Source organism: Amblyomma mixtum, chromosome 3, assembly GCF_055824585.1.
Source record: "Amblyomma mixtum isolate Tamu chromosome 3, ASM5582458v1, whole genome shotgun sequence".
NCBI classification, from domain to species: domain Eukaryota; kingdom Metazoa; phylum Arthropoda; class Arachnida; order Ixodida; family Ixodidae; genus Amblyomma; species Amblyomma mixtum.
The window spans coordinates 401,165,663-401,188,002 of NC_143014.1; the positions used below are offsets into that span (position 1 = coordinate 401,165,663).

The 22,340-nt window shown below is 44.1% G+C and overlaps 2 protein-coding genes across 2 annotated transcripts; one reads left to right on the plus strand and one right to left on the minus strand.

The window, feature by feature from the left end:
- Positions 1-2,881: 2,881 nt before the first annotated feature.
- On the minus strand, positions 2,882-4,156 carry LOC149357367 (uncharacterized). The gene has a single exon (XM_089577913.1). It carries the CDS (start codon positions 4,139-4,141, stop codon positions 2,882-2,884), a length of 1,260 nt encoding a protein of 419 aa, XP_089434039.1. The 5' UTR covers positions 4,142-4,156.
- Positions 4,157-6,035: 1,879 nt separating this feature from the next.
- LOC149357368 (uncharacterized) lies at positions 6,036-22,019 on the plus strand. The gene is made up of 6 exons (XM_089576578.1): positions 6,036-6,243; positions 11,143-11,217; positions 13,565-13,660; positions 19,024-19,259; positions 21,077-21,236; positions 21,736-22,019. Exons 1-6 carry the CDS (start codon positions 6,036-6,038, stop codon positions 22,017-22,019), a joined length of 1,059 nt encoding a protein of 352 aa, XP_089432704.1.
- Positions 22,020-22,340: the final 321 nt, after the last annotated feature.

Consider the following 22,340-nt stretch of genomic DNA (forward strand, 5'->3'; position numbering starts at 1 on the left):
CGATGTAATTGATCGCGCGAAAGTGAGCAGAGGTCAGATTCATTCACGAAGGCATACGAATTTTGAAAAGCGGCGTCTTTTATATTTATGGTAAGCAAACAAAAAAGAAAGAGAGAAAGAGGTGCCGTAATCAAGAAAATGAAATTTCGATTTGAGGAATGGTATAATAACGCACTAATTAACACTGTCTCGCATATCTCTGCGGACACCCAAATTCGTGTCTCAAAATATAGGCTCAACTTAACAAGTTTATGCTGCACGAAACGCTGAATCGTATGGCACAATCCGGAACACTGTTGGGTAAACGGTTGGCATGATCCGATTTTTTCCAAGGCGCGGTGCCGACAACTACAACTACGATGGCTTTTCGACCGAACGATCCGTATACGCTGTCGCGGCAAAGTGCGATATTTATAACCCAGCCGTTTGAAGAGGGTGCGCTTTTCGAGCAAGCAATATTAAACCAGAGGAAAAGAGAAGCAAAGAAAGCTGGCGCGTCACATGCACCGGCGCCTTATCAAACACTGCGTGCGGAATGCTTCTCACGCCACACTGCCTTATCAAAACCAGCGCGACACGCGTCGTCTCCACTGACGCAAATCTCTTCAAACGCTGCGCCATTGATACCGAAAGTGCTATGGGGCTAGTATCACCGTCAGCACCCAGAAGGGTGTAAGTTATATTTGTAATAAAAAGTCCAAGCCTCCTGATAGACCCTGTAATGCGGACGCATTTTGCACACCTCAGTTTCTCTTGAGAGCGTTTACAGATTATGGTCACGAGGTAAATTTCATGTCATGAAGCTTTGCACAAGAGACCCCACACTTCTTAAAGTAATGAAGTTTGGAAAAGGCTCTCTAAAAAAAAGGCGTTCAGAATATTTACTCACAAGTGTTGATGCATATCTTCAAGGCAATTAACTGTCTTTGCACATAAAATTTTCATCATGAGAATAGTCATAAGTCTGATGGCATGAATTAAGAAATCCATTTTTTCTAGTGTGAACTGCAAAGCAGAACAATCCGTTCACAAGAAAACAAATTCAAACCCCAGAATGTAAAGCAATTGAATACCCCTCATATCTTCTCATATTCTGTCTACGTTTATTATGTAAGTTAATTGCATTTTTAGTGAATATAACTTTATATTGAAATTTTTTGCAATTACGTCAATACTATCACTTTGAAGCATTATACTAGGTTGCGTGCAACAAATAGTTTCACTTCATATCCCTTTGTGAGGAGTGGACCACAATGCTTCCTCTAACATTTCAACGTTAAAATTGGATTAAAAATGATTGTACTAATTGAGTCGAATCACTCCCAAGCGTTTTCAGCCACTATTGTTGTGGAAAAAGGTGATATTCTAAAGATGTCAAATAAAGTACATATTTGTACCACAGCTTTTTAGACATGTAGAAGAAATCACGTTATGAAAGAAAATTGGTGAATAATGTACTATGATTCATTGATTGATGGAAAAATGTTAGTGTGCTGAAGTATTTAAAACAAAACTTTGTTGTCAAAATGATCCTTGTCATAGTGTACACTTTTACTTCTAACAACACGACATCCAGGACGTGAAACATGAAAACACGCTGAATGGTTTGTTACATTATTTGGTAGTTTTCAGCACTCAAAAGTATGGTATACAGGTTGAGTGTTTTTGTTTCCCAACACCTAAAAAAAGTGAGACCTGTGTCCTGTTGCTCTATAAAGGGCAACCATAAATTCGTGCTAATGCAGAAAACTGCATGCTGAATATTGTTCACAGTAAAATAACAATTTTGTTTTATACTGTAAAGCTACCAAAGGCCGGAACACAAGGCAGCAATTCTTCGGCATCGCATCTTAGCTACTGGCATCACTGGAGGCAAGATTCCAGTGCTTGGAAAGCGTTTTGACTTATACAAACACCTTCTTAGCATCGAAATTTTGCCTCTGGCGATTCCAGTAGCTGAGACGCTGATGCAACACCAAAGAAACACTGCCCTGTGGTTTTGCATTTAGAACATTTTTGAGGGGAATGGGCAGTTATCAAAGGCGCAGCTGCAGCCCTGTCAGCACATTTGGGTGGCCCTGAAAAGGGCCTTTATCTTTCAAGGTCGAAGACTTCACTCCTATGTCACTTGCTTTCTCTGGGCGGTAGCTGGAGTGGAGAGGTACTAATGTTGAAAGCTTTGCTGCCCCTCCTCTTCTTGATGCCGCGAGACGGAGGAGATGTCAACGCACAAGTAGCCAGCATCAGCACCAATCTTGAAGACAAAAGCACTTCATATACTTCAGTGCATGTGCCTCATGTGGAATATGCATATTCCGGAGCTCTGTTAGTAAACATCGTTCAATAACTTGTGGCATAACTTTATTGTGTTAGTGTTGGCTGTTCACTCGTCGTGGTGTCACGTGGCTATGGTATTCTGCTAGTGTGCACAAGAATGCAAACTAATTCCAGGCTGCGCCGCCACAGTGGCTCAGTGGTTATGGTGCTCGGCTGCTGACCCGAAAGACGCAGGTTCGATGCCGGCCGCGGCGGTTGGATTTCTTTGGAGGAGAAATTCCAGAGGCCCGTGTACTGTGCGATGCCAGTGCACGTTAAAGAACCCCAGGTGGTCGAAATTTCCGGAGCCCTCCACTACGGCGTCTCTCATAGCCTTAGTCGCTTTGGGACGTTAAACCCCATAAACCAAACCAAACCTAATTCCAGGCTGCATTTTGATGGAGGTAAAATACGGAAGTCTTCTTTTGGTAGGCACAAGGATTTCAGCGGCTACTCAAGAAAACTGGGCATTCAAGATGAACCCACAGCCCAACATGATGGCACGGTTCAGGCCGCTCCTTTGATGCAGGCACATATACTGCTCAAGGTTCCGACAACACTGGTTTCATTGAAGGCGAAGCAATGGAAAAATGACATGCTTCCGCTTGTGCTTAAGCCTCACGCATTGCACTTTGCCCTTGAGGTATGAGAGGGGCCAGATCTTGGTTTGTTGACCAACAGCACTGAAACGCCAGATGTTGAGCCTTGAGGAGGGTATCGGTGCCTTAAAAAAATCCTTGCCATTTGGAAAGATATCCGCTTTAACATTGTCGTGCATTATTTCAGTGACGACAACAGCACAGCTGTCAATCAGAAAGCAGTCACCAACTTTTGTGAGCCGCTCCACTTCTGTACTCAAACGCACACAATGCCTTGCTTCGGACATCCTTCTGCTCAGTTGGGCGAGAGGCCTATTAGTCGTCCGCAGCATTTTCTTAACTTTTCCCAGGTAGCTTTCGAACGGAAAAGCACTGAAACTGTCAACGGGGCCGTGCTTCAAGCACTGTTCTGCCAAGTGCGCCAGTGTGTGTACGTTGTAAACCAGTTGCTTTTCTCCATACAGCTTCCCGAACTCTTGCACAAAGTATCTGAGGAGATCCTTTGCAAACTGGTTTAGAGCTAGGTAGTGTTCAGGAGAGGCAAGTATGCGAACAGCTACATGCGCAAGTAGGAAGTGTTTGTACAGCTCGTCAGAAAGGATGGATTTCAGAACTGTGGGTCCCAGGTAAAGCAGGAATGTCCGGAACTCTGTCGCTTTCCAGCGGTCTAGCTCTTCCGTCCCCCTTGGTTTCCACTGGAAGGAGCTTGGGAAGCTTGCGGCTGCTTCTCGCAGCCTGTTGTTGAGCTCAATCCGGTCAGCACGGCTCAGTCTAGCACCATGTCCCTGACACACCCAGTTTCTGATAAGCTTCCGCATGACACACAGGCAGGCTAAGTGCATATATTCAGTAGGGAAAAGTTCCACCATATCGACATCCAACGATGTAAAGGGCGAAACACCTGTGTGGTGCCATTGGTCATCCTGGGAACGAAATGAGGCATCGGTTCGTGGCTGAGCATGCAGTTCAGGAAAAGTAAGTCTGTTTTCGATGTAACGGCCTTTTTGGTTACATCTTTCACAGGCATAGTATCCTGTGTGCCCAGTGATGGCCTTGACAAAGCTCCTCGCAGGGGCATCACAGATGACAGCTGACAAGCTCACGCTGATGTGAACCCCTCTCACGATGAGTCCATTGCACGTAAGGCTGCGGACTTCTTCCAAAAAAGGTGAAAGGTATTCCTGCAGACAGGGCGGTTTCCCTACGCCACAATACACGCTCACCATGAATGGTGGGACCCCTTGAGATTCGTGATTCTGCATAGTATCGGCCAGAATGATGTTTGGCTACTCCTATACAGGGGCAATCCATCGATATTTGCCTGAAGATGAATATTTTCAGCCACAGGTAATTGCCCAACCGCCTGCTGAATTCCCTCAGCAAGGCCGAAATGAGCAAATGAATCACAGCGTTCCAGGTGAGCTTTCCGCTGCGTCTGCATGATGGTTCTTTAGTCTCTCGGTAGCTCCGCAATGCCACGCCGACGGCAGAAATCAAGCATATCATTTATGCATGCGTGGGTCAAATTGTGTTTGCTAGCTATGGCAGCTAGCTCCTGTGCAGCTGAGAGGTAGTTCTGAAAAGACCCGAGGGCGTTTTCATTAAACCCGCCTAATTCCACACTGACCGCTGGGTTGTTCGGGGACACACTTTCATCATCGGACTTGTCCGAGGACGAGGTACAGTCACTTGTCCTTCCGCTTGCGGTATGTGTGCTGCTCTCCGACGTAAAATCGGGCTCGTCCAGACAACCCTGCACAGAAGATACCGTCGAGTCTGCAGGTAGCGACGAAGCAGCTTGTCCGCTGCTACTGGCGCAAGCGCCGGCTGTCACTTCGCTCCTAGGTCGCTTGCTTGCTCCGGGCGGTAGCTGGATTGGAGGGGAACTAACGTCGGAAGCTTCGCTGCCTGTCCTTTTGCTGCCGCGAGACTTCAAGCGCGCAGACGGAGATTTGACCGGCACTCGCGGGACGCCGAGCTCCTTCAAAACCTCCTCGTATTCTTTTTGAACAATATGTTATTTTCGAGACTTCGAACTCATATCGGAGCGCAAAAGAGCCGAGATGCCAGAAGACAACGGATGAGCGACTCGCAACAAGATGTGACAATGAGGCAATACAACACCTCAGGAAGCTAAGTTGCCCAAAAAACATCACACGCAAAAGAAAAACGTGAACATTGTGCACCTTGTGTGAAAAATGTGAAGCTGACCGAATATTTTGTTTTGTTATAAAAATATTTTGTAATAGCCTTATCATTTGCCAGCAAGACTACTTGAGTACAAGATGCAGACGCTACATCTGTTAGTTTTAAATAAAAATATTCATAAGGTGTAGTGATTTGATAAACAAAAACGTACAAAAAAATAAAGCCCCCTAGGTAGCGCCTCCTACATACACTTTCAAAGAATGCATCTGAAAGTACACATGCATCTCTCCACTTCTTTGGCATTCGGTCATCCCTCCATTACCTCCTCTCTTTACTGCTTTATCCGTCGTGCCGTCGTGTTGAGCGCGCTGCTCCTTGAATCTTGTCCGCGCCTGTCTGCGTTATTGTTTTTTCTGCTTCGCTTGTCACCACATTGAAGACCGGGGAAACCAGCAATCCTGCGTTTGCGTAAGTATTTGTGCTAATCGTTTTTTTTCTGCATGCGTTATACTCATGTGTTTACCGTGATGTGAGGGACAATAGTGAGCAGGCCTCGTTGGTGGTTTGCTTTGTGTAATCTTTGTTTTTCTTCTGGAGTCTTATTTCCCCTGCAGCTATCTAATGATGCGTTACTTCACAGAAAGCCTGTCGATATGGGATAATTCTTGATGCATGGCATATTTAAACATAACTGTTGTCTCTTTCGATGTAACGAAGCTTTCCTCAGTAGCCTTATTTATTACTGTTTGTCATTTTGATGTCAGTCGTTTGATTTAGTGATTTATCACACGCTTCAGAATTGCAGCATGCTTAGTATTCAATAAACGAGTAATTCCTCGAGAGCGTTGACTTCGTTCATTGTGTTGCGAGGCCTTTGTGTGAGAGGTATGAACATGCATGACAAGGCGAGCGATGTGATCAAAAAACCCTTAATTTCCCTACTGATCCTTGCTCCCGTTTCCTTCATGCAGCATGCCAAAGCGATTCGCAGTGGTTAAGTTTCCGCTGGAGGAAGACAGTGTGGCCGTTGTGCCGCTGTCATGGCTAAAAGGCAGCGAGGAATGCCTGTGGCCGAAGTCTGCGCGCGGGCGCGAAATAATCCGCCTCGCGCAGGCAGAAGCCGACCCATCGGCCGAAGGCGAGTGGGTGTGCTGCGCGGCCACTGTCGTTACCAAGTGCCGTAAGTAGTTGCATTGCAAACAAAGTATATTGTGCGGAAATGTTAACTGTGGTGTTCATTGTCCTGAAGCCCCACATGGGCCACGTCGTAGCGGAGAGCTTCGGAATAAATTATGGCAGTGTTTATTGTGTCGGCAAACAGCATAATATTCGGGCTAAAATTATCCTCACAATCAATTGATTTGCTACAGAAGGTGCTGTGAGAATTTTCTTCATTCATTGCTGCTGGCAGAAGTTCATTGAAGGTGGTCTAGGGGGAAGTAATTTGGCCGTCTTACACGCTTCTTGCAGTGATTTAGGACAGGTTGAGGTTAGATTTCTTTTATGGCCTTTCCAGGCTTCTGAGAACTTCACATTGCAAAACTTGAAGATCAGTGTGGTTCAACATAGTGGGTGCAAGTCTCGACCTCGCTAACTGAAGACGCTGGTGGTGTGTGTTAGTCTTCCTCATTTAGCCTTTTTGCACTTTATTTATTTCTGTTTTTTTGTGAGCATGCTCCTGGTTGACTGTACTTAGTTTGATGTTCAATGTGCTGGAATTCCACGCCACAAATACTCATCTTTATTTGGTTAACATGACGACAACATCAAAGAGATCGTTAATACATGTTCCAGTTAGCAGGTGCTCTTGACATGCGTAAGTCACGTTTCTGTGCTTTCCTGTAAGGTGGCAGTGAGAGTATCGCAGCCAGTTTTCACGGAAAGTGTGTCATGGGGTTTTTTCAGCTAATCACAGGTGGATGCCGGGAGAATGTTTTCTCGACCATTCTCCCAGATGCCGGGAGAATAAACACTGCCTTAAATGATATCTTTAACATGCGCTGACATCGAAGCACACAGCTACCTTTAGCATTCCATCTTTAAACACAACCGCTGTGGCTGAGATTGAACCTGGGTCCTCTGGCTCAGTAGGCAATATAACACTTGGCCAGCCTGGTAAGCGACTAAGTGGTGCTTGTCAACTATGCTTCTTAATGGGAACTAGCCTTGCGGAGCACCAGGCTTATACCCTTGTGTAATTCGAATTTATTGGAAGCTTATACATTGCATTCATTGAGTCTCTTTCAGAGCTGCACAGCAAAAAATGTCATAAACAAATGATACCAATTATAATCGGCAAAAAAATTTGATTACAATTAGGGTACATCAGTGCGCGTAAAAGCTGTTTGGAATTGTTGTGTAGCATTTTCAAAGCGGGTGAAAACATTTGTGTGGGGGCAAATAGTATATCAGGTCATTATGAAGCACTTTAGCCATCAAAAGCCAAGTATAAAGTCAACCACAAATTCTATAAATATAAACAAACGATATGGCTGACACGGCAGAGTGTGGAGCTGACATCGAAAAGGGGAAGCGCTCAGTTTCAACTTTAAGTGCTTCTTAGCTAAATGCGCGTAGAACTCCAACCAACAAGAAATACAGAACCCAAAATGGTGGGTGGTGCTGGGCAAGGTTGCACTTCACGCTTGACGTTGCCGTTAACTGCTGCTGAGACTGAGAGTGATAGCTATCCATGACAGCCTCCAGTGTGAATAGTGTCACACCTAAATTCATTTCTTTTAGCTAAACTCAATAGATAAAAGTATAAACTTTGGCAGTGCGCACATTGTTTTTGCACATTTCTTGCTTCTTCTGTGTATCTGGTGTCCAAAGTATACATTTGCCATTTGAACCTAATCAAATTAAATGTTCTTGTGTAGCAGCTGATTGATCACATTAGGTGCTAAGCCATGCGATTTGAATGGCATTAAATTGGCTAGTGGGACGGGCATTACAGAAATGTGAAAAAGTCACATTATGATCGCTTATGCAGTGTTACGTGGGTAACCTGGTAAGCGGTCATAATGTTGTTAAAATCATGCTGATCAGGTTGTGTAAATTGCTAAACAGCGTGGCTAGTATTTACTATGTTGCCGATGTGCATTGAGGGAGCCTTTTAGGATGTGCAGCGGTTGTCCACCGCATGGCCTAATGTGCACAGCAAAGTGACTAAGCCAGCCTTGTCAACACATGCCAGTTGCTTCAACAGCCCACATGGGAGCAGCTGTTTTCTTTGTGAAGAACTGCCCAGCAATGCATTTCTAAAACTGCAAAGTTTGCTTTTCAGGAAGTTCTACTTTGGCCAAAGAGGCCAGCGTGCGAATGCTCAGCTGTGCGACCATGCGGTTTGCAATGTGCATACATGCAAGGTTTTCGGAGCAGTTGAGGTCACGCATGCAGGGTCACATCATCTCAGTGAGGCATTTTTAGCTTTATTGCAAAAATTCCTGATGTCCGCAGCAGTCCGAAGCCCTCCCTTTTGTTATTCATCAATTTTTTTTCTTTGTGAGGTGCTTTGGAGCTTGTGAGATGTATGTACTGTCCACACAATGAATGTAGTTTGGAAGTTGGCGCCTCTTGATGTTGCCACCTGTTTTTCCCGTCTGCTTTTTGTATTTTGCTATTGCCGCAAATTTTAAAATAGTTCGAAGTGAGAATGAGGGAGAAAAAGAAAAATGAGGGTATTTGCCCATCCATGCGTACCAGAGCTACCAGTGCTGCACATGCAGCACATGTTGTTGCCTGCATCATTGTAATGCATATAGTAGCGCGAAGAGGGGAAATTGGGTGTTGGTCTTGTATCCCAGCTCTTTCAGAAACTTTGACAGAAAACTTGAAGTCTATTGGCACAGAGCACAAGTGACTAAACTGTCAGCTGAGCGTTTTCCAGTACACTCATTTATAGGAACTCTTAGTGAGAACAGGATTCCAATAACATGCAGTGAAAGCAGTTATTCAGCTGAAAAAGCACTTTGCTTTTTGTACATTTTTATCCCAACTAAACCTTTCTTTTTTGCATTTCCAAAACTTCTTCCGTTTGTACCTTTAATTGTCTTGTGCGCATTGAGGCAAGATGGTCTTATTTCTAGGTTAGCGGAAAAATTTCTTTCATACAAGTGGGCGGGAATAATGTCTGTTAGCTATTGCAAGAAAATCTAATATGTTCAAGTATAAGATCATACGTATTCTTTATTTTACATTGATCGCTGATCGCTGTTCTTACTACAGTTCTAATTCTCACTTAGCAGACCTCAGTATGTTTACTCTTCACGCCAGGCAACTCATGTGAGACATGCAGTTTTCTGATGAAGTCGTGCGTGGCTCTATTGACTGTGAACAGTTATCGATGTTACTGAGATTTTGTGTGCCTCATGCAAAAGCCACCAAATGAGATCACATATATCTTCACATATTATTATACTTTCTTTAGCATGGACATATTCGCCTAAATTGCATTTTTCATGGCTCATTTTGAATGAATGTTTTTAATTTATTTTTGTAATGTGTGGTGTTCATCTCATGAGGTTTGTGTTTGACCTAGTGTGTGCTCGTTTAGGCCAACTGGCTGTCGAGGCGCGCTCAAATCTATCTACCTAGAAAGCATAACTGACAGGCTGGCCTCATTTCGTCTTTTCCTGATTCCATACGGTAAGCTTTCCATAGTCCTCTTGCGCTTCTTAATTTGAGCTAAATTGAAGTTCAGTGAAACTCGGGTGGGTATTCCTCAGAGAGATTTAATCGGGGAGGTATGGGAAGCTTACTATATGAAGTGGGAAATGATGGGCCATGTGTGACGGACTCATCAGTTATGATTTCGAGGCAGGGGAAGGAATTTTCAGAAAAGTAAATGCAAAGAAAAGGGTTTAGTCTCAGCATAAGAGATGTATCCTTACATGCATTCCAGGAATATTGTTTTCTTTTTGAATTCTGGTAGAAATGTACTCCAGAGTAAGCTTTCAGTTGACAGCTTGCTCATTCACGTTCTATTCTATTGCTGTTATTGTGTCAGCTTCCAGAAGTATTATAATGAAAACCATGATAATAACCAACCAGTCCAATTTGAAATGCTATTCAGTTAGGCGAAACCTGAATAGGTTTCTCACATATAAATACCATAAGAGGCAATAAGCAGCAGTATTAAAGCGCAAAGTCTGAGTCTTGATGGTGTCACAAACAGTATGCTGCGAAGATTATGTAGCAGTGAAGCTATTGAATCACAAAGCACAATATGCTTAAAATTAAGTGCGCATGAAAAGAAATTGCAGATTTAGCTGCACATGTGATTAATGGTTGAAGATATTTTGATGTGCATGAAGCACCAGCCGGCTGAGTAATCATTATCGGGGAATGCATTTTTCTTTTGATAGTATACTTTTTTTTTGAGTGTGTATGGAAGCGGTAAACGTGAACATGCGGGAGCGCCTTCACGAAATTTAATATCAACTTTACTGTGTGACGTAAGTAGCGTAAATTCGTTTAGCTCTTTTTATTGCATAATGTATCACAATTTGTTTCATGTTGGAGCATGAGAATTGCAGACTTGTTTGCCAGGGACCAGCCATGATAGGGCATTGTTCTCAGTACTACCATCACATGACGGTGAGAAAGGATACCATAAAGCATGCAGAAGCAAGTGCAAGCACATCTTATGTGCAGTGTCCATAGGTGATGGAAGAGCCACCACTGCTAACGCATAGTTTCTCTTTGGCTCGAAGCATTTGACTACCGGCCACGTTTTACCAGTCTCTAGTGTAGAAAACAGGGGCATGTTTCTCATTACAGGACAAGTTCAAAATATTTATTCTGACCTCCAGAGGCTGTTTATGAAAGGAAGTAAATTTTCTTTTAGATGACAAGCAGATAAAGGGTTAAAATTGATCCAAAGCCTTCTCCTACAGTCCTTGTCATTCCCCATGAGCAGCTTCAAGACGTTCAACCTTTGGTACCAAATGCTAAAGTGTTCTGGTGTGTGTAATGTCCAAAATTTAGTGCACCGATATTTTGCCCTGACTTTATGTGAACTCGCAGTTTTGGTTCTGACGGCACAGGAACTGTGTTTTCGGTTTGTAATCTTTTTCAGGCACCTACAACAGTGCCGAAAAAAAGGCAAAGCGCTACGAATACAGCTCGGCATTTGAGAGCTCCGCACTGTCAGGTAATTTGAAAGTCCTAAATATTTAAGTAGTAGCACCTAAATCAATGGTATTCTCAAAATACATGCAATTTTTCCTTAGGAAACGAATGTGCCGGAGATGTGCCAGCGGTGCCAGCGGTGCGGCTCCCGACACCCCGTAAGCTATAAAAGATATCATCTACAGACTGCTTCAAAAACACCATAGATCAGCACACTCTCTCTTCAGTGCATGCATTTCGCCTCGCTCACACTCTGCGTTTGTGAATCTGATTGGATGCGAGAGGTGAGTTTTCAACTGAATGCTGAGCTCCATGTACGCAAAAGCTTGAGAAGGCGACGGCGGCAAGCAACGAGCAGCGCTGTCACTCGAAGCATTTTTCCCATGCCGCTTGCCTCATCACTCAGATCTGCACCTACACAAAATTTTGGTCATATCCTGGAAGCCCTCCTGCGATGAGCCAATCAGACCCCCACTGGCCAGTTTGTCACGTGAGGTCGTCGTCACCGTAGGAAAAATATTTACTTTGCTGTAGCTGTCAGGCAGACCCGCAACATTTAAATAATGAGAACAATCTGCTTGTCGGTTGCGGGGCGGTAACATTTAGATCTGTATAACAGCGGATGCACTGCAGGGAGAGACGCATGTCGAGCCGCGGGTACTGGCGCTCAGTCCACCAAGCCCCTGCGCTCTATCTGTATATATGTGCAGAATCACTTGCGCCACATATTCTAACTTGCATTTTATGGTTTGCTCACTTACAAGCAGATTGCAGTCACAGTTTATGGGAGTGTTTTTAAGCCTTAGTGCGCAGGCACCAAACGAAAGCACAGCTTCCCTGTGAATCCGTGATATGTCTTCGTCTTTTACTTATTAGTACTTTAATTTTTTTTAGTATGAGTGAGGAGCTTAACCTTTCGTTATGCAGTCTTCCTGTGAACAAGTGAACCTCAGCCCTTTTTCTAATGCAATGGAGAACTAACAATGTTATTTTTTAGCACCAGCTGTATTTCCTTTCTTTTTAGTTTCACTCATATATAGAGTTGAGTTCATACTAATAATAACAGTTACTCTGGGCACTCAAGGTACTAACTTTCGTACAATGTGAAGCCAGCTGCTTTGTATCTAAACATAGTATGCGCCTGCTACCGCAACCACTGTAGTTGCTTCTGTGTTGGTAGTTGCGGTGTGTGTCCTATCGTATAGTTGCTTTTGGGTTGCATTGATCACTCAGGTTTCTAAATGCAACTATTCGTAGATGACAATTTTTGGGTGACACTTTGTTTTAGGGCACGTTAAAGAACGCCAGGTGGTCAAAATTTCTGGAGCCGTTTAGTACGGCACCGCTCATAGCCTTGAGTCGCTTCGGGGCGTTAAACCCCCATAAACCAAACCAAACTTCGTTCTAGGACAAATGAGCCACAAACTATCGCACTGGAACAAATGCCTTTCCGTGGTGTAGGGGCAGAGTGCCCGTCTCACGACACAAAGGGCGGTGGTTCAATTCCCGCTTGAACACCTTTTCTGTGAGTGATTTTTCTGATCCTCCCAGGTTTTTGTAATTCCACTTTTCGGGCAACGCTAGGTTTCTGCGTCAACACGTCATCTAATGCGTTCGCATTAATATAGCTTTTGGAAAATAAACATGCATTATTTGTTACACTCTTTCGGTAAACATTCGAACCACATTAGGGAAGAGGATGAAGAAATTGTAAATTATGAAATTTTACGTCCCAAAGCAACTAAGTTTATGAGGGACACCATGGTGGAGGGCTCCGAATGAATTTAGACCACATGGGGTTCTTTAACTTAGTGACAGCACACAGGCGCATTCTGTATTTTGCCTCCATCAAAACACTGCCGTCGTGGTCGAGATCAAACCCGAGTACTGCGGTCAGTAGTCGAGCTACTTAACCACTGAGCCACCATGGCACGTTGAAAGGGATCAAGAGGGAGAAGTGCCCCGAAGTGGAGGGCTCCTGAATAATTTCACCACCTGGGGAACTTTAATTAGCGCTGCCATAACTGCACACAAGCACATTCTGCACTTCACCTTAATTGAAATGCGGCCAGGTTCCAATACATGTCTTCGTATGATGCGATATGTGTATTCTATTAACCGTTTTGGTCCATATATGGCAGGAATTTTGGGTTACTTAAGTGTACCATAGCAGCCTGCTGATTCATGAGAAATCTAGTCGTCGCTCACTTGTATGTGGACAGCGAGAGTGTGCAGGTGTTGTTTTTCAGCAAAAAGATGCTTAATTAACACAGCTGTATTTAGTTACATTTATTGGTGTTCTTCTACTCAGTAGCATTTTCTTTACCACTCCATCACCACTAATGCTGCATGTTCGCGTTCACCTTCAGCTCCACCAAACCACCCCAGCTCTGCTGAAGCAAGTGCGGCATCCCCCGTACAACCCGACAGTGATGAAGCAGACCTGGCAGCTGCAACAACTGATCGTGAGACTTTTCACTTTCTTTACTTGTGTGTAATCAGCCTAAGTCTGAACAATACATGAGGGTAAACGAGAGACAAGGACAGCTTGAGAGAATGGAATGAGTACGTTTATTTTTCTCAGGTGTGAGCCAGCACTGCTACAAATACTGGCCAAGGGACAGTGTACTGAACTTTAAAGACCGTATATTTCCACAGTAGAAGAGAGGTGATCCGATGGCGTCGCTGGGTGCGGCCAGTTAGTGTGACTTTTACGCAAGACTTGGCCGCAAGGGACAGCGCCAGTACGGGGGGCCTTCTTTGTTGCTCATTGTTCTGGTGATTAAATGGGCGCACCTGGCACAGGCGCTTGATTTCGATGCATATATGATGTTCACCTACTTGAGACAACTCCTCTTCGTTCGAGGAATGTGCCTTTATATCTCTGCCCACGTTCTGGGCTATTTTGACTGAAGTCTGTGTGTGTAGCCGATTAATAAATGGCGCCAGCAGCTGCCTTCTCAGCACATAGTTGTATTCAATTGTAACTTTGAAGTTTAGGAGAAACACGGTCAGTACAATGACTGAAAGCAGTCAAGTGAGCACTGTGTCACATGCATTCAGAGGGCATGCAAGAGCAGCAAATAAAAAGCCTATGCGGCTGCCAAGATCTTGAAGCTGTGCTTTGCTCCGGCTGTCATATGTTTCTCTTGTTGCGGCTCAAGCTGAAGGGTGTATTAATCTCTGAGTTGTATATTGAATTTAATAACCAGAGGAAACTTTGTACCCACTCTTTCTTAATTTCATGATGACACAAGTGGTGTCAAAACATTGTAAGCAGGTCATTGATGTCATTTAAGGAAACCAGCATCAGTCTGTTTGAATGCTTAAAACAACTTCAAAAGCAAAACTACTAGAAGCGAAACACTGAAGCATAACCAGCACCACCTCTGTTTGGTTCTTTGGCCAAAGCATCTATACGCTGCTGTAAGCTTGCGCCGTAACACTTATCAATAAGCACACTCCCTCGGCTTTTTTAAAACTGCTCTGCTGATGATCGGTTTCTCATTACCGCACGCACCTGGAAACTTGGACGTCTCAATGAAACTGTGAGAGGTAGGCTCTCATTGGATTATTCGGAGGTCGGCTGCTTTAACCAAGATCATTTTTCACACTTGGTGCCTCAGCTGCCAGCTTTGCGAGCTTTCTCAAATTGTGCGACTTGCTGCTGAGAAATCTTTTTTGTTTGCTGAATTGTCACATCCTCAATGAAACAGCAATTTAGAAGATGCGCTGCTAGATCCACTTTGTGCTCAGCACATGGAATGCGATGCGTTGAAATTTCATCCATGGTGAGGTTGAACGCGTCAGACTTTGCTGCATGATTTTGAAAAACTTCTTCGGCTCACATAACCACTGTCGAAACGATTTTTGCAACCACAGTCACGTGAACACGGTCGGTACAGAGGGTGGACTTTTGCCACGCTTCCCGGCAAGTTCTGTCTTTGGGAGCACTGAGGAATAATACGTGGTCCTTTCAGGTCGCACAGCTGTTATTCGAGATAAGCACGACAAACTTCTTACCTCGCCGCCTTCCCGTCTTAAGGCATAATTGTGATTTCTTGCAGTAGCTAAATGCACACAAATATTCAAGACAGTGTATTAAAACACGCTCCTGGAGTGACAGTCTAAGGAAATAAATGAGACCGTCCTGCACATTTTCGTTCACCTGTATGCTGAGCTGCCAGTCACTTGGTCAGGGATTGCTATCGGTGGCACAATGTTATGAAACAGTTTTTTAAACGCCCAGAGGAAGCAACAAGTCACAGCATGCGCCTCAGGTGCCCGGTTCGAGTTGCTGAGGCACTGGCTGTGACATGTTAACTAGCGCGAATGAAACAGCAGACAGAGAAGCACACGCTGCACATCAACTGAAGTTCAATGCACATTCAAGAAAAGGTTCTCACTTCACCAAATCATGTCTGCACATGCGCGAGAATAACTTTTCCAAACATTTCCTGTCATAACGGAATAATCGGCAATCACGAAATTCACTGCAAGGTGATGCACACTTTTTGCTATGTATGACAACTCTTTTCCAAAGAGGGCAATTGAAGGGGTGCTCACACACTTGTATACTGCTTTATCAGCGCAAAAAGCTTCAATAATCTCCCTATCACCATACTTGCGGAGCCACTTCAGCACTCCAGTGCAGTGAAAAAGAGATCTTTTTTGATTTTGCACTTGGGGCAATGGGCAGCCAGCGGCCATCAGAGCAGAAACTGTTGTCCTGTGCTTCCTCAGTCTTCCACTGAGGCACTGGCCCGTCTGGCCTACACAGGAAAGTGGAATAAGGTAAACCACTCCCGACACTGCAGTTTACAAACTGCGTGGCGTGCCTAATCCGCTGGCTTTCACTTTCACCAGTACTATTAGCCATGCTGCTCATCCTTGCCACACAATGCTGATAGGGAGATTATTGAAGCTTTTTACACTGATAAAGCAGGAGACAAGTGTGTGAGCACCCCTTCAATTGCCCTCTTTGGAAAAGAGTTGTCATACATAGCAAAAAGTGTGCATCACCTTGCAGTTAATTTCTTGATTGCCGGTTATTCCGTTATGACAGGAAATGTTTGCAAAGTTGAGTTTCTCGCGCATGTGCAGACATGATTTGGTGAAGTGAGAACCTTTTCTTGAATGTGCATTGAACTTCAGTTGATGTGCAGCGTGTGCTTCTCTGTCTGCTGTTTCATTCGCGCTAGTTGACATGTCACAGCCATTGTAGAGGCGAGTGCCACACGTTGCCTGCTCATGCAAATGCCGCGTTCGTTGGGCCTGAAATTTAAGTAATTGAACAGTAAGCAGTATGAAAGCTTCCACTTCTTCAGAATTAACTTGTTTAAATAAATAAAAAAAGCATATATAAAATTTGGGGTGATTAAACACTGGCTCAGGTCGCAAATGTTCTGTGCGTGTGCTGCTGCTCCATAGGAAAGTACGTAGAATTTGCGGAGATGGTAGCCCCCTCAACATGTGCCGCCCCTAGCAGCGGCGCTCACTAAGTGGCCACTCTCCTGCCTCAGCGCGGGTACGTTGTCGCAGCTCCTCTTTCTTTGTCCGTGGTCTGTTCTTGCAGCAATCTATACGCCTTGAAAGTAATGAATACTTGTGGAGCTGTGGCACTAGCAGACACAGCAGAATATTTTCAAAATTTATCTGCATTTCTTGTCTGATGGTATCTGCAAACCATGACAGCAGAAACACTGCATTAGTTGCTAAAGTACGGCCTCTAAGCACTCATGTAGATTAAAGACTCACTAAAACAAGACTGCTGATATACGTCACTGATGCCCAAAGTCCACATTTTGCCTTTCATTGAATACTGACTTTCACGACAGCTTAGGCTGTTCACTGTAATTGCAGCGCTGTTGCAAGCATAGTGGAGGTTTTGGTTGTGATTTTTTTTCCCGGAAATATTTTAAAAGGTCGTCATGCATGAATAAATTGTACACCTAGGTGTATTTTATTGAAAAGGAATTCTTTGCCTATTTGAATTATAATTTCTTGTCTAAATCATAATTTTGCCCGCATATTACCAACGTATGGAGAGAGTTACCAAAATATGCAATTAGTTTTATATTCGCCTCTGACAGTAGGCTGTCTCTTTAATAGAGACCTATACCACTCTTTCTGCAAAGGCTTCACAAGTGTTTTTAAATGCCCATTATAGTAAACCCTGTTGATACACATTTCTACTTAACATTTCCATATGGGCATCCTGAAATAGGGGGGTAAGGCGGGTGGTTGCCCCGTCCCCAACATTTCTGTGCAGGGGCAACAGACCTTCTCTCTGCAGTCGCCCTGTCACAGTGCTTGCACTGAGATCAGATTTCTGACAAACATTTCATTTTTAAGGATGTTATTGATACGAGCCACAGTTGAGCTGAGCTAGTTGGCATAACACTCGTAAAGCATTTAATTTGAGTGACCTCAACCAATCATGTCCCAACCGAAGTTTACGAGCCTTGTGGTTAGTAAAATTGAAACAGAGTATGCACAGACTTGTTTTAGGCAGAGGGTGTGTGTACATATTTATAAAGCTGCCCATTTCAGTTTAAGTTTTATGTGTGCTAACAAATGCACTTCTGAACAGTGAAATATAGGGGCCGGCTGAAAGTTAGGTGGGCAGGTGAAATTAAGAAGTTTGCAGGAATAAGGTGGCTGCAGCTATCATAGGACATGGTTAATTGTAGAGACTGGGGAGAGTCCTTTGCCGTGCAGTGGGAAGAGTCACACTGATGATGATGATGAAATATTGAAGTGAAATGTTGAATATAAAAATACACAAATAAAAAACTCACAAATCCTGCCCCCCACTCGAAAAAATTGGCAGGTTCACCGCAGTTGTGCCGAACCTTAATGTAGAGCAAAAGTTGCTTTTTTATTTATCTTAGTTTGTTTTTCTTTTTCTCTAATTTTTTTGTTTTTGTTATTTGTTCCAGCCCTGTTTATATTTTTGTTTTATTGCATTTTAAAAATTTTTAATTTTCCTATTTTCATTTTGTGTTCCGCTGTCTGTCAAGGTCGTTTCGCATACAGACATGACCTTGAATTGCGGAGCAATAGAGTTTTCGTTCTAAAGAGTTCCAGAGTCCTTGCTTCCCTAGCTTTGTCCGCTCATCATTCCCACTGCAGTGGTTGCTGTGTGTCCTCAAATGCTGTATTTGTAATGTTCGTGTTTTCTTTCTGGTTCTTTTATTGCTCTTTTCCCCATGCCCTAACCTCACTAGGACGCTGCAACCTGTGGCAGAGGACTAAAAGAAATCTAACTAAAAATTTAAAACATGAAGCCTTACAGATTATGGCTTAGTATTGTAAAGTACTCACTGCACTTTACGCATTGGCTGCTCTTTCAATGGGTTTATTTTTTTGCTCAGCCCACTTTCCTTTCCCATTGGCGCCCAGTTTGTGACATTGAAGAAATCCACTTACGACAAACAGTTGCATTCTCTGCCGTAACGTGTTAGCAGTGGGAAGTCATAAGAGCAGGAAGGGAAATTGGTGGGACCGTGTGGACAAATTTTCAGAGCTGAATTTGAGGCCTTCTGAGAGCTGTTGCATTGAGAACAGCTATAGTTCACCGAGGCATTATTAGTGCAAGGTGAAATTTCAAACATTTACTTCAGATATGCAAGGGATGGAGCAGTTGCAGGCAAAAGTATCTTTGTGTTTAACAGGACCTTGTAGTGGTACTCAGTGGCGGTTCAGAAGACTTACACAGAGCAGGTTGTGGACGCCCAGTATTGCCTCTGCCTTGTTGCTATTATTGACACTATGAGGTCTAACTGCTTTAGGAAGACTCCTCACATGAAAACTTTTTCCATTTCAGCGGTCCTGCTGAAGGTTATCCGGCTGCTGCTGGAGATCCGCCAGCACCAGCGGGACATTCTTCAGCGTTTCAATGACCGGGATCGCTGCCAGAGGCCAACCACGCCGGAGCCAGTCAATGCTGGGGGAGCGAGTGCAGTGGCATCGACACGATACCCCTCGCTCCCAGCATTCACATTGCAGGAACTTGAGGCAGCGGAAGCTGCCGTCCAAGATGACTGCGTGGCGGCTGCTCTAGTAATTTGTTTCGTCATTCAACTCTCAGTGACTTTCAGAGCTGTATGCTTGCCAAATTATTGCTTGCCTAATGTAATTCAGGTATTAAGAAATCTAAACACCAATAGTAGATGGATGTTGTTTCTGAATAATGCCGTTAAAGCTCCCTGGTTATGCAGTCTGAATAGAAGGAATCCTGAAAACTGCACATAAATGGTTTACTTTCGCATTGTTCATGCACTGTTTCAATGTAGCTGGACATTCCTGTAATCGGAGCACATTAAATGGTAAAATGTTGCGTGCGTACTCAGTGCTCTTGGTATTAGTGTCTGTAAGGTACAACAAGGAAGAAAATTCACGTGCAGGGTCAAGCTGTTTATTTTAATTCTCATGCTTTTCTGTGCTGTACTGTGCTACACACTGTGGATCAGTGCTCCTATTGTGTCAAACATGCTTATAACAATATTGAGGTGCCTAGATAATGTTGCTGGAACTGATAATTGTAAAAACAGGGTTATGTCACAAAAGGAATATACTTGATCAAAACAGCAGGATGCATGACACGAGCCACCCATCTAAGCGCTGCTTAAACCAACATTCGGGCTACACTACTGGAGGAAAAAAAAAGAACAAGAGACATAATGGCAACACGCGGCTCTGATTAGCCAGAGGTACTTAACTGCACCTGGCCATGTGGTAACACCATGGTTGTGTGTCAGGCTCTGCATGATTGGCATCCCAATTAAAGCCCTCTTTTCAGGAGCAGTTCTTAACTGAAAATCAGCGGAGCTTTCAGGACCCAGTGAATGGTAACGGCAGACACAAGTCACACTGGCAACACGTGGCCAGTGCAGCACGCCACGCAGGCCTATGCTGCCATTATGCAACAGACTGGGTGTTTAACGGCGAGGGTGCACTCAGAAAAGCTAGTCTATGTTGCTATGGCATGCAAGCATCCCTTACACAGCTGGCATCTTGCTAGTGCGTAGTCGCATGCTCTTAACACTTTCGACGTGCCGGCTCTGTACGTTTTCTGTTGTGCTGTAAGCTTTCGGCTCATGCAGTTGGAGCATTTTCGTGCTTTTGTTTCTTTTAAGGTTGGATCTCTGTCACCACTTTAAATTATTATAACCTATAATGCTCTGCGACAGCACTGTTATAAGCTGTCCATTTGTTTCCATAAACACATGGTGCAGCTGACGATGCTGCAGTTGTCCATTGTTATGTCCGATGTATTGTTCTACTGGTATCGCTAAAAGTGGTACAACTAATGCTTTCGAAAGAGAGCTTGCATTGCCACCTGAATTTAGCTAATCATAGAGCCATAGTGTGAACGAGAATTGGTTACACGTTCTGTCAAAGCGTTCAGCCTCATATAAAAATTCATAATTTTATTCAGGCCAGTTTCATTATTTTAAGTGATGCCCCAACTAGCTAGTTGACAATATGTAACGATAGCTGTCCGTGCAGGTTTACTCATGTGCATGGAGTTGGAAATATTCCTGTAATATTCAAGGGCTCTGGACACTAAATAAATCCTGTACATAATTGTCTATAAAGAAGCTAAGATAATACATAGACTGCTGAGTGGTGCAGCATTATAGAGCAGTGACCACCTTTGCTAAGGGGCGCAAAACATCTTTGGTATTTGCATGAACAAAAAAACATACTGAGGTCTGCACTTCATCCTGGAATAGTAAAGGTTTCATATGAAAAGTGATATATTCTGCTTTGGTATAAGCATTTAAACAGGAGCTCACACATTTACATTTTGTGAAAGAATTGACCATAGAGTGTGGTGTTTTATTCGAAATAACGATAAATTTGTTTATTTTCAGCGGAAGCAGCATGTCCGCCTAGGCGGGAAGAGCTTGAAAGAGGTGGCCGGGAATGTGATGAGTGCAATAATGGGGGTCGAAGTGCAGCGGTTGTACAGTATGCACGGGAGGAAGGGCAAAAAGCCATTTATTGGCTTAAGGATCTGCAGGGTGGCAACAGGTAAATTTTATTTTTAATTGCTCTAGTATTAAATTTTGAAAGGTTTATTTGTATTCACAGAACTGGTTTTGCCACTCTTATTTACCTGCCCTTGTTTGTTGGCACTCTGCCAGCATTTTGTGTGTATGATGAATATGCTGCTACTGTAATTGTCTGTGATTAGTTTGGGTTGTGGTCTTAGAAAAAACTCAAAGAGCAAGCCTCCACACCAGTGGAGTCTGCTTCTGTTGGTGTTGTTTTGTGTTGTCAGTTATCTCGCAGACGTAAACGGCCTGCATAACATGCAAAGTAATTTTTCGGCAACCTCATGACACTACCTCAGTGTTGGTGGAGAAGGCTAGCTTCATTGCGGGGCATTTATGCTGTACAATCTAAGTGCAGGACCCAGTCTGTGGTAATATGTGTACTTCCCGTTTTCTGTTTGTCAGACAGTGAACTTGATTTTCATGTGCTCTTGTACTGCATTTCTTTGCCTTGACTGCACCCTTGCCTTGTGCAGACGCCATATGCGAGAAGCAGGGGGTGGACCTCACAGTGGCACAGGGATTCATTCGTAGATGGCTGCCAGGTTCCTGCGATCGCGGGGATGGCCGGAAAAGGCGATATGCTGAAGCATTTCAGCCGGCCACCCCTCCCATCTCGGCCCCACCTGTAAATCCCTGTGTTGGGTCAGCCCGCTGCTCAGAGACAGCGCCCCCCATGGCCCTGACCCCCTGCGGACAGCCCCTCCCGTCTGCTGTCCCTGCACCTTCCCCCTGCTTGGCCCATCCCACCACCTCTTAGCCAGGAGACCTTCCCGCGCGACCCACCTGAAAGCCTCCCCTGCCCTTCTGAGCGTATGAATTAAAGTGTTGCTTTTATTTTTCGGTTCTCTTTTTGCCTTCTGCTGGCTGCTTATATGTCAAGGGTTACATATAGCAACTCCAGCTGCCGGAGAACAAGCAGAGTTAGTCTGCGTTGTTGTCGACCACTCCACATATCAAATGCTTGCGTGTAGTCTTGCACGGAATTTTGGTCGTGATGGCCGCAAAACAAATTACAGAATATACAGCAAGAGGTGTGGTATAAAACTAGGTGGGACCCCGAATCGCATACAATTTCCCA